The sequence below is a fragment of the Apaloderma vittatum genome, unplaced genomic scaffold (assembly GCF_000703405.1).
Source record: "Apaloderma vittatum isolate BGI_N311 unplaced genomic scaffold, ASM70340v1 scaffold2103, whole genome shotgun sequence".
Lineage (NCBI taxonomy): Eukaryota > Metazoa > Chordata > Aves > Trogoniformes > Trogonidae > Apaloderma > Apaloderma vittatum.
Window position 1 is genome coordinate 4044 of NW_009709596.1, and position 12610 is coordinate 16653.

General features: G+C 39.3%; 1 protein-coding gene across 1 annotated transcript in view; it reads right to left on the bottom strand.

Annotated features, from left to right (window-relative positions):
* Positions 1–468: 468 nt before the first annotated feature.
* Positions 469–12610, bottom strand: part of CRYL1 (crystallin, lambda 1) — a gene marked incomplete at both ends in the record, with an annotated part of 28427 nt that continues 16285 nt past the window's right edge. The window contains 2 exons of the mRNA XM_009866975.1: positions 469–574; positions 9885–10079. Of these exons, the coding sequence (XP_009865277.1) occupies positions 469–574; positions 9885–10079 (301 nt within the window). The remainder of the gene's footprint in view (positions 575–9884; positions 10080–12610) is intronic.

A 12610-nucleotide genomic window follows, 5' to 3' on the forward strand; every position in this document is an offset into this window, starting at 1 on the left:
ACCTAAACCAGCTTAAAGCAAGCCAGCTCCAGCAATATTTACACTGAGCCTTTGCTGCAGATTCGGAGGGTGGGAGGGGATGGACAACAACACTTACCTATAGAAAGTGAGTTTCTGTTGATGCTGGATTATCAAATCAACTTTTTCAATACTTTCTTTTCCTGTCACTCAGACAGTCCTGAACTATGGGTACAGTCATGTTTGCAAAACACTGGGACAAAACTTGGAAAAAAATTAAGTACACAGCCGGTGTTTCAACGATTTGTCACCTTTCATCTGATCACTTACAACAGAACAGTCCTTCCATCTGATCTCAAGTTTTACATAAATTTTCCTTTTCTTATCATTACAGTAAATGGCGATGAGTCACGGATGCAGCAATTCTAACCTGGTTTGTTATATAACATTCCCAGAGCCTCGTGCAACATATGCTGTCCCTTCATATTCATGTCATTTTAAACTACCTACCTTCTGCATTAAGATGCATGGTTTCCAGAGGTCCAATGAATGCGTATCGCATTCCCAATCCGTCAGACATCACAAGGTCCAGATCAGTAGGAGATATTACTCCTTCCTAAGTAGCAAAAGTAGAACAGGAAGGAAGATTTGTGAATGTTTGGTTTTAATGCAAAACTGCTCACTTTTTGCAAAAAAAATTAAATAAAAGCTAAGGCTAGAAATAGCAGTTAACTTGCAAGCAGAAACACAACTGTTTGCCAGAAATGTCCATCTATTGTGCAGGCCTTCCTACAGTCCAGTATAAACACTCATTCACATCTCTAAGATTGCTGTACTTCATAATCCAAATACACTTCGATACAATTGACAGTATCTTATTTTTAAATTTATAAATTAATGCACTTTTCCATGCAACACATATTATTTGTACACACTAGTTCACTTGATACTTAGCACTTAAAATAATTCGTGCTAAAACTACACTGAGTTTAACCAATATAGCTTTTCCTCAGAAAAAAGAATTGGAGAACACCGAGCAAATATTATGCTCTTAATAGCACACAATCAAAAGAGTTTGTATCAAATCCAGCCACTTTAAATAAAGGAGTTCTGTGTAAATCTTATGCCTCCTGTCATGGTCTCTTAGTGCTGGATTTCTGGGCCAAGTCACAACTGGCAGAACGTGGGTGCAGCAGTGGGTACTACTCCTGAGGCCACCTGCAAAAGAGGCTGGGACCAAACATACAGGCAATACAGCTGCCACTCCCTCCCACAAAACTCACCAAACACTCAACTTACTCGGCCTCAACCTGCCCAGGTTCTTGTGCTCATTGCCAGCCTCACATCTCAGAACTGGCAGGATATGGAGCATGCAAAATGAAGCATTTCTCCTGCTACAAGCTGAGCACTGCTGTTGCACCCACATGGTAGCACTTACAGGAATAAAGCCCCATCGGGGTAGGGCAAGCACATGAAGGCTTGTTTTCCACCTACTAGAAAGACATCAATTACCTAAAGCCTGTTCTAACCACTTCCATCAGATAAAACTTGGCTTCAAAAACCTGTCCTGTTTGTTCCCAGAGACATAAAAACATTGCCTTCTGGTTAAGAAGGTAGAAGAGATGCCAGACTGCTTCTAATTTGTCTTCTTAACCCTATCTTGAGGTGCTCTCCCCCCTCAGTGCCTCTTCCTCCACAGGTCGCTTTGAGCTGGAGAACACAAGTATGTGTACTTGTCTTACTGAGTAAAGACACTTCTTTTTCTGTGAAATTTCCCCCTTGCAGGGCCCTGTTTGAATGCTCCTTTGTATCACACAGAGATCAGCTAGAATTACAGGCATGCAGGATGGCTCTCCTGACCTGCTCTAGACATTGACATCTGAGCTAGACATCTAGACTCTCTTTATAATCACTAGGGAGAAAAAGGAAATCAGCATCCAAAAGCTGGTATCTGGAGAGTTGTGTCCTAAAAGGGCCTAATTCTCCACACTGACTGGCAGATGAGTAAGGAGTCCAACATCTACCTTGTAGAAAATCCATCTTAGGTGAGCTGACTCCCAAGCACAGTGTCTTCCCAAGTTCATCAACTACATCATCTACTGTTACCTTAAAAGAAAATTATAAGCCAAGGACAAACATAACTTCTACAGCTGGCCACAGACATCAAGTTTCATCATGATTTCATGAAAAGTCTTAAATAGAGACTGTTTTAAGAGTCAACCCTTGAAGCGTTAGCAGGCATTACTCCTATCAGAAATAAGTCTGGCTGAATCTCTGTTGCAGGTGGCTTTTGAACTCTGTCTCGAAAAGCAAATTATTAACCCACCATATATGGAACATGAAGCTCTGGTAGCAACTTAATTAGACATAAATGGCAGAGATAAGGAAGTATTATTTTCTTTAACTTAAAGGTAAGGCATAGGCACAGTAAAGTAACTCATATAGATGCAGACAGGAAGGTCTGCATAAAGACAGGACTAAAGAAAAACCTCAGACGGTGTTTGGATTACAGACCAACATCACTGTAACTAATACAGGCATCATATGTTCTGTGGAAGTTTTTTTTTAGCCCTGACATGGCAACACAACTTCTCTGAACAACATCAGCAAAGTCAACAAAAGCGCTCTTCTGTTGGGAGTGCTTCATCCAAACAATGAGTTGTGCTGGTAAAGCTGTGCTTGATGAGCGATTACTTTTTTTTTCCCCCCGTTTGACATGGATTTGTGGACAAAAGATTAACCACAAGTTCCAGACAAGCATTTGAACCACAGCCACAGTTAAAACTTGTAAATATGTTTAAGAGTTAACTGGCTCTTGAAACACTTCAGAATCATTGCAAATTACTTTTCAAATTAAAAACCGATTTGTTTCTTTTGATACCATATTCTTCAGCTTTGGTACTGACATTTGAAGACCAGGTGCCCCCAAGAATCATGTGTGCTTTGCTCTTGGCCTTTTGACTATAGCTGTAATTTTACGGTTACAGCTGCTAAAAGGCAAATATTGCTGCTAGCAGAAAACATGACAGATCCCTCCAGCTGAAGGCTCTCCTTGTCACACAGAACCTCTTCAAGAAAAGCCCTTTATTTTTTGTCTTCAAAATGAGAAACACATAAATGAGCAGCAAGTTAGACCATCCTCCCATTGGGAATAACCCTACTCCCACTTATGTTAAGGAGATCATAAGCTGCTGGAATGATTCAGCAGGGTGGGTGCAAGGTCAGCGAGGTGTCTTCCGCAAGGATCAATGTTTATGCTAAGAAGTAAACAAGAAAGGGTTCCAACCTGGCTTCATTAAGTCTAGATGTGAAGCAATCTTCCCAAGGTGAATGTTCATGCTCTTAATTCTGGGTAACCTGTCTTGTAAACCTTTCCCTCGAGCGCTTGTCAGAAGCAAGAGGAAGCATGTTAGAGTTCACCAGAAGCTTTCACAGCTACAGAATTAAGATCTTAATTTAAAATAAGTTACACCAAAATCCTCAGTGATCCCAATGGCTAGTAAGCCTTCAAGATCTAGACTAGCTCAGGACTCTCCACACTTCTTACGACACCATTTATAGACCACAGTCTCACGTGCCTGGAGATTTTGTGGTGCCACAGTATTGTTCTAGTGCTCCTTCAGCATTTTATTACTGCTTCTAACTATACAGGGATCCTCTTCTCCTTTCCAAAAACCTGTGGCGATTCTGCAACCTTCCCCTTTAGGCCCTGACCCAACCTGCTTGGCTCTAATCAACAGTCTTCAGGTTTGTGAGTCACAACCACGTCGCAACTTCTGTCACTGACTTAGTTTGCAATCATATTAAATGTCACATGGGCAATAAGAACCTGCCTTACTTTTTCTGATACTAGACATTCGTCATGTTCTCCTACCGACTCTAGTCTGTCTATAGAGTTATTCTGGCCTCCATTCCCTCCCAGACCACATGCTTTCTTGTCTCCAAATTTGCCACTTCTTCCTTTGTACCTCCCAAATTCAGGGGTTTTTTTTCTGATTGTCACTAATATATGCATTCTCTCTTGGCAGCAGTTGTTACACCCTTCACTATCACTTAAATCAAGGCACTTGTATCCACGCCCTGATGAGATCTTTTTCCAGTCATTTCAAGCGTATGACTTCTCTTCTAGATCCCACTACCAGTGCCATCTCTTTCCATTTCATCATGTTTGAGAAACTTGTTGTCCTACACACTTTGCACCTCCTTACTTTGCTGGTCTTTATCATCCTTCTTCTGTGGCACCCTCACTCACCTCAACCTGTAAGAAACACTTAGTATCAAGCCTATTTTTCTCCCTGGCTCTTTAAACTTCCTTTTAGGATATCCCCCTTTTACGAGGTACTATGACTACACGTTTAACCCTCTACCTTATCTCTGATCTTTTGGAAAGGTCCTCTGGATAACACTATAATACAATTATTAATAAGGAATTTGTAATTAAAATAAGTCTTGCCAGCATTTAAGTATTGCCAAACTAGTCACTTGAGAAGGGAGAGGTATATAAAACAGGGACTAAAGCCAATGCACCTGATTGCTGTGAAGAACTAAAATGGAAAAAGAGCCAAACCACTACTGTTTATTTTTCAAAAGATTAACTAAAATGGCAGAGCTGCCCATTACTCTTGTCTTTTACAATGACTACAACCTAAAAGAAACCCCACTTTTAGAGAAAAAAAATATATTAGGACAGTATCAAAAGCTTATATAGAGGAAAACAGAAACTCTAAAGACACATCATATGATCCATCACACAAAATAATTTTAGCAGGTTCTTAAAAGCAGCTGAAACTCCTAAATTAGGAGCTGGAGCTGTTCTCCTCACTATCTCTGTTGCTGTGTTTCATGACCTCCTTGCAAACTCTAGATGATACTTAGAAAAACATTTCACCAAGACAAGCTTCCACTCAGTAATCTGCAGTAAAAGGACAGTCCTAGATCTTCAGAGTAAGGTTTGAGGCTTCTGATCTAAAGCATTGGTGAAACTGTTTGGTGGTTATTTTGTGGATGAAGTCAACCAAAACTTCACCTTCAGAACAAGACAAAGCCAAACTACTTAACTAACACTCTTCTGCAACATAATCTCAAACTACTATAAAATTTATCGCTACTGGTTAAAGTACTTAAATAAAAGTGTCAGCAGTGCATATGGTGCTTCCCAGACAAATAAAGGCAGGAAGTATCTACTCCAAGGAGTTAGGAACAACATTAGTGTCGTGGTTTGAAAATACCAAGCCCCAAAAAAGCATTTATCCTGGTGTTATCAAACGAAGTCATTCAGATATACCAGTGACCACTGCCAACGGCGGCACGAGAAAGTAAATAAATGGTGTCAGGGAATAACAGAGAAAGATATTTGACATATTTTTCCCATTTCTGGCTACAGATTATTTTAATGGTTCCAAAATGCCAATATAAAAATTCAGGGTTGAGAAGAGAGGAATAAGGATCTTCAATCTCAACATCTCACAGTAATCATAATCAGCTTTGCAACACTTCTGAGTCCTAAGAATCAAAAACATAAATAAGAAACCTACAAGAATGTCAAATCTCACATATGCTACCTGGTCCTACAGAAAGTTCTCAGACATATGATCTTACAGAGACAGACTGGAGTGTTCCCCCAGCATCTGCATTTTCATGGAATGAACGTGGAGCATGGGAAGACAGAGGTAACCAATGCAGTAAGTTCCTGCCACAAACACCTGCCCTGCCCAAGTGCTCATGACTTGCAAGTCAAAACAATATTAAAAAGACACCTTGTCACACAAAAGACAACTCAGATCCAGACAGAGACATCTCATTGTAGCACTCCTGCCCCAACTACTTGCTTGAATTCCTTCTTTAAGGCCCATAAATGAATCTATGGTCTTTGCTTCTTAGTTCTTGTAAAATCAAACTTCTGCATCCTTAAATCCATATTCCTAATATCTACATCACCAAACATCTCAGCACCCAACTGCACATCTCCAAGTGAGTTTTCATTCTCCTGCTTTCCTACAAATTAGGATCTCGACCCTGACACCTTCTAGTTTTTCACCACTCTAACTCCCCATGTGGCCCTGTCCTGCATTCACAGCACTTGTTTTGTGCCCAGCTTCAAAATCTCAGCCTCCCAGTGTATGCTCCTGGGGACCTCAGCATCTTTGGCAAGACAAACTGTATCCCAGTACCTGAGTTTCCCATTGCTACATTTATCACTTTGCCCTAAATTGTGCTTCTCTCTCTGCTCCAGCATCCATGCCCAGATGCAATCTGAGTGCCAAGCAGAGTCTGAACCCAACCTGCTGGCAGGGCCTTTCCTCAGATGTCTGGCTCTATTGTACCCTCTCCTACTCCTGGACCCACACGGCAGAAGCCAGTGAGCCCCATGCATGACCCAGCAAGCAGCTGTATTTATCGCACTGCTTCCTACACAGCCCCACACTCGAGCTCTCTGTCACAGCCCTTCTTCCATCGTATGACTTGTGTTCCATGCCTCACCCATCACCCATCCCAACACAGCACTGCCAAAGGAGAGAGAGGGACTGGCAGGTCATCAGTTGCCGAGCTACATTTGGGAACTGCAACATATCCTACAAGTCCTGCCCAGTCCATCTGTGATGAAGTTTTCCAGATAAATGTTGTTAGCACAGCTGTACTTCCATGTGTGTCCTACTACCAAAGCCTTTTTTAACAGCATGTAAATACTTCTACCAAAGAAGCTTCCATTAGTTTCTTGAATGAAAACACCACCACCACCAAACAACTAAAACCTCAATACGCTCAGCCTTCCAAAATAAAAAAAAGACTGGTTTTGGTCCATGCAAAGGTGTCTCAATTTGGACTTTGATCAAAGTGTATGTGCTTATGTGTGCACATGTAAGATCATTCCCCTGCCATTACCGTAAGTATTTTTGAGGGGAGGACACAGATGAGAACTTTCTAGCTTACCTCTCAAAGTTCTCAAAAAGACAGATAGTTGTTTACATAGAGGGGTGATCAAAGATAATTTCAAGTGGCTTCAAAACATTTAGAAATTGCTGCTAAGTTTTTCTTAATGCTAAGTGCATTTATATGGACTACTTATGGCCTTGTTATGTAGCAAAGAACTGATACACTGCAGCGCAATCACAACAGTCCTTCAGCAACAACACAGATGTTTCTCAAGCACTTCCCATGTTAAAATTAAAGAAAACTTATAATAGAAGTAGGAGCACTGATAAGTTTATGATATGTAACCGTAGGCATCCAAAGGATACTGTTCAAATCTTTACAACCAGTAATAAGTAAGCTTGAAATTATGATTAATCGTTTTGTTTCATTGTTCTTTTACAATAATCAAAAGCAATATACAATTATCAGTATCAAAATACCACAACGCTTACAAGTAATTTCATAAGAATGTTTGTGTTCTGAATCCAGCACACACAATTTACATACCTAACCACAAAAGGATTAACATTGTGTTCATTTTGGACAATAATGCTTTATTAATAAGTCCCTCCTGTTACTATTCATGCCTTATTTTCCATCCCACTGTTTCTTTGAGTAATGAAAACTTTCGTTACCAGAAGGAATCCACCTGAGTGAAAATTTATTTTTAGGAGTCTTTCAAAGACTGTGAGGTTGCGAGGTTGATGTTTTCAGTATTTTAACCCTCAACAATAAGGACTGAAAACCGACTTAAAAATCAGAAGCAAGGAGTATTTTTCCCTCACTTTAAAACTGAAAAACACACAAAAAAAATGACTTGCAATTAAAATTAGTAATTTGGCAGCACAACAGTAGAAACACAGAAACAGTCCCAGGCCTGCAGCTCTCTGCAGGGATTCTCCTTCCTTCAAAGGGAACGTGTAGCCTGAAGCCACACAGCTGAAACTACACACCTTTGACAGCTGCTATTTGTCAAGGCTTCTGCAATCTAAATACAGCCATCAAAGTTGTTACACTTTAAATGTGTACAAAACTAGAACAACCTGGCAACTTTGATGATACACAACAAAGGTAACTTTCACTATCTGTCAGGGCTTCAAGTGTTATTTTGTTACTATTCCCATACCACCACCCACACAAAAGCACCCATACAGGTTCATACTAAAGGCTCACTCCAAACCAGTTACCTTTTCCAACAGTAGCCTGTGAAGTGTTCTGATTCTCTTTCCACAAATGAAGACCAGAGAAAGACAATGGCACTGATATATTTTGCTGCAGCTCCCAGCAGTCCAGTCTTTTACAGACTTCAACAGCTGGAGGTTGCTTCTGCACAGCCTTCCTCTAACATGAATATGTCTAAACATTCCCTGAACCCATTCATATTTTTAGCATCTCAGGTTTCGATGGCAATGACTTCCACAATTCAGTTTATGTCTCTCAGAGATGTGGGGGAATCCCACGAGATTTTTGAGGCCTTACTTCTCTGCATACGTTTGCTGACCCGGGGTATTGTGTCAATACGGCTACAGACTGTCAGAGTTGGCGGCCCACAGTTTCCCAACAACTCTTTGAACTCTTTTAAAAGAACTAAGGTGTAATTACTAACTTCCATTTCTGCAGTATTATGCTAGTTGATGTGTAAGAAGATGCTTAAATAAGTATTTCATCAACTTCATATTTGAGTTTTGGGCTTCTCACTTAAGTTCCATTTCTCCTTCACAGCCTGTCATCACTAATTTACTCTTTCCTCCTCCAAAAATCTCGTTCTTAGCATGACTTGTTCTATGTCAGATCCCTTCCCTTTAAGGAAAGGCTAATGCAGGAACCTCCTTCACAGCGAACACTGCAGCCCAGCAAGCTTTTTCCCCATGAACTTAGCTTAATTGTTCACATTCTTACATTTTTATTCTCAAAAATCTTTTTTTCATCAGTTATTCCGGTTTCAAAAATAATTTGGAGGTAATGATCTTCTATTTTGTGTTTTTCAACATGACTACAGCTTTCTGAAGGTGTTTTTCTTATCATATAATATACTTAAGATTTTGCATTAATGTTTTTGATAACAGAAACCATTTATTTAATTTAAAGAAACATTTCCAGTAGAAAGTCAGTTCCTTGCTAACAATATTGTTTTACTTTTTATTCACCACCTCTTTTTATGTTGTTGTATTGTTGCTAGTGGAAGCTGACTACAAATGAGTAACATCAGTTCAGCAACTGTGTTTAGATAAGACTTTGGAAAAAGAGTTGCTTTTTTTATGATATGTTAATATTACCTTAGCTTTAGGATCTTTACCTACACTTGTGTGCATTATTGTTATCAATTGCTTTAAAAATCCAAACACTCTCCATGACAAAAAAGTGAGCCGTACAGAACAGCAGCAGATTCATAATTCAGCTCTTCCTGATGACAGATCAGACTTTGCAACAAAGAACTGGTAACTGTGGGAAAAGCTGAAGGGGTACAAACAAATGATTCTCAGCTAGAAGACTGAATGGGCAGGAGGAGGAGAAATCTGTCTTTACCTACAAGTATCAAATAACTGTTGAACCCTTGAGTACAAATCCTGAAAGGCCAAAGGAGAAAACCATTTAAAATATTTTTTTCATAACCACTGTACAGTTGGCCAGAAAAAAAGCCCAGGAAATTATGAGACAACTTAAAAAAGAAAAAAGTAGTATTTTTAGTGTTGCACTTTTAAGATTGTCCTGAAAATTGCAGTATTCTGAAAAGGATAGTCATTACGATCATACCACTTCGGTTTTGCCGGTCTTTGCTATTTATGACTAACATCACTTCTTACTGGTTTTAATTTACATGTTAATATGTATTTCATGTTCATAAGAGTCAATTTAATGAAGGTGACATTCATTAACGTATTTCATGTTCATAGGGGTCAATTTAATAAAAGTGACACACTTTTATAAAAAATTCACATATACGATCTCATTTGTCACACCTACAAACCTGCATGCATGTGTAGAAATTGGAAAAAAAAAAAAAAAATACATACACCCACAAGTCTCCAGGCTTCACTTATCACTGCATACTGGAGTCGATTTAGAACAAACCCCTCAATTTCTCTGTTTAATTTGACAGGAGATTGACCAATCTTCTTCATCAGTGCATATGTTCTCTCTGTAGTAGAAGGATCTGTTTCTGGATGGGGAACAATTTCAACCAACGGCACAAAGTAAGGTGGATTTACCTCAAGAAGAAACACAAAAGAAGAATGTCAACTATCAACAGTTTAACAGAACAAGTTAATATAAAGCATCTTTATAGCTTGCTACTACCATGGATGTTTTCCAATGAACACAGTAAGCTTGATCTTCAGACACTGAGAGACTTCACCAATTCAATAAAAGCTGCTGTATTAATTAAAATTTTTTCAAAAATAAATTAATCCTGCATTAAATCCATTTTTGTTTAACCCCAGCAAAGTTCATGCAGCTATACTAGAGATGGCAACACTCAAACAGTACTAGAAGACTTCATACTGACTTGAGTAACTCATGTTTTCTCAATATTCAGGCTGTTATTTTAAAACATATGGACACCACCTGTCTTTCCAAATGAAGCGAGACATTTCCTTTTAGATATTCATGAACTTTAAACAAGATTATTGCTAAACACCACCTGTAAGATGCAACAGTTAATGGATAAGCTGCTACTGGCCCAAACCTGCAAATATGCTAAACACAGTAACAGGTATCACATAAAACATAATTTGAAAAAAGTTGCAGAACAGGTTATCTTCAAACACTGTACCTACTTGAAAAAAAAACCAAAAATTAGCTGTCCCTGACCCTTCCTAAATGTAATTTCTGATCAAGTCAAGATCTTTGTGATATATATTTCTGAAGTAATAAATAAAAAAATCTAAAGAACATCCTAGAAACAGCTACAAGTTCTTCAGGTCATAATGTTACAGGCAGTAACACTGCCTGCAGGCTCTTTCCAAAAGCAGCAGTCCTTCAGCCATGGGGTTACACTCAGCTCTCAGTCTACTCTCCAGGCAACAGAAGGAGCTAGGATATTGGATATTATAAATTACTACCAGAAATAACACCAACATTTAAAGGATGGTAATTAAGTACTAATTTTTTCACTTCTAGTCAACTGCTCTTAACTGTGTTCTTGTAAATGCAGTGCAGGATTTAATCACAGCAACACACAAGAGGTCTTTGCTCTCTGCGTGTTCTTTCTGTTCAGTACTTACACGGTTCCCTGTACCGCAGGGTCTGACTAAGGCACAGCCTGATGGTGGTTACATCTGCCTTAACTCCTGATGTAACACACTTCATTGCCTTTAAAGCACCTCGTGTTCCTGCACAACCTTCCTCACACCGGTCTCTCTGGCAGTGCCACCCCCAACGCTGAGAACAGCGCGACAGATGCTACCGCAGGTGTGGTGCCAGGCAAGTTAGCAAGACCCGAAACACTGCAAGCACCAAGGCATTCTCTGAAGGCTTTTCTAAACCTGAAGTATATCACAGGTTCCAAACAGGAAGAGGACAAGTTGATTGTTGAGAGGCTGAGGCTATTATAAATTTCTTCCAAGATTAGTCCTGACAGTCATCTTATTGAAATATTTTGTTTCCTAAGATTGGCATGGGGGAGTATATGGATATGCTCATGAGCACACTGAGGACATTTACGAAGACAATTTTTTAGGAGTGAGATGATAGACATTGGTAAAAACTACAAGCAGTAAAATGTGGATGAAATTGGTGGTGCGAGAAGGTTTCTAAAAATGAGAAGACTTTCTTCAAGGAGCAGAAGAGCTTACCTTACTTAGCCTAAGGAAATGAAAACTAAGAAAAAATATGAAAAAGTAAACACAGAGAAAGAAATGAGTCACACAAAATCTGCCAATAAACATCAAATTAATTTTAGTGGACCATTAATAAGTTTGGAACAAAAATTAGGCGACACAAACAACTTCCAACAGGAGTAATGGAGTTAAAAAAAATATAATATAACAGATAGAGCTTTTTTAATAGTAATTTTAAAATAGTAATGCTTTTTTAAGGCAATCTGATTACATGGTTTCTGTACAGCAAGAGACTTTGCACGACGGCATACAGTCTCCTTCAGCTCCATATTTCTAGCTGTATGACCTAGCAGGCACATATAGTACATGAAAAATTAACTGCTCTGCAGAAGACCTCTACCAGTACGTCACCTACAACTGCTTGTAGAGATCAGCTGTGCCTACCAGTATCGTGTGCATCTCTATCATACAGCTGTGCTATGAGATTTAATTCATTTTTTTCTAATTATCAAACCTATTGCTATGTTAAGCAAATGGATCAATTCCTTCTGTCTTTTGGGCATTTAATTTCTTTTCATAATGCTCACCTATGCCAGAGGCTTTACAACTTTAGCTTTTAATCTTCCTGGTATATCAGATTCCACACTTCTTGTTTTCACAGTGTCTTTCAGAGCTGCTTGCTTCCTGCAGCCACCATTCCCTATGCCCCACTGTCATGTTCAAGAGGTTGGTAAGGCCATGGTTAAAATAAAAACCACCAAAAGCCAACAACTTCTACAAAGTAAACATGTTTCTTCATATATAACAGATGCAGAAAGGCCCCCAGAAGACTACACTGGCTCACAGCTTCTCCAGTACGCTCCCCTCTGAGTGAAACTGAGATTACTAAAAAAATAGTCCCAGCTGGATTGCAAGGCCATTTCAGAACAATTAGACATTTTATGGCATTCCAGAATATTTGC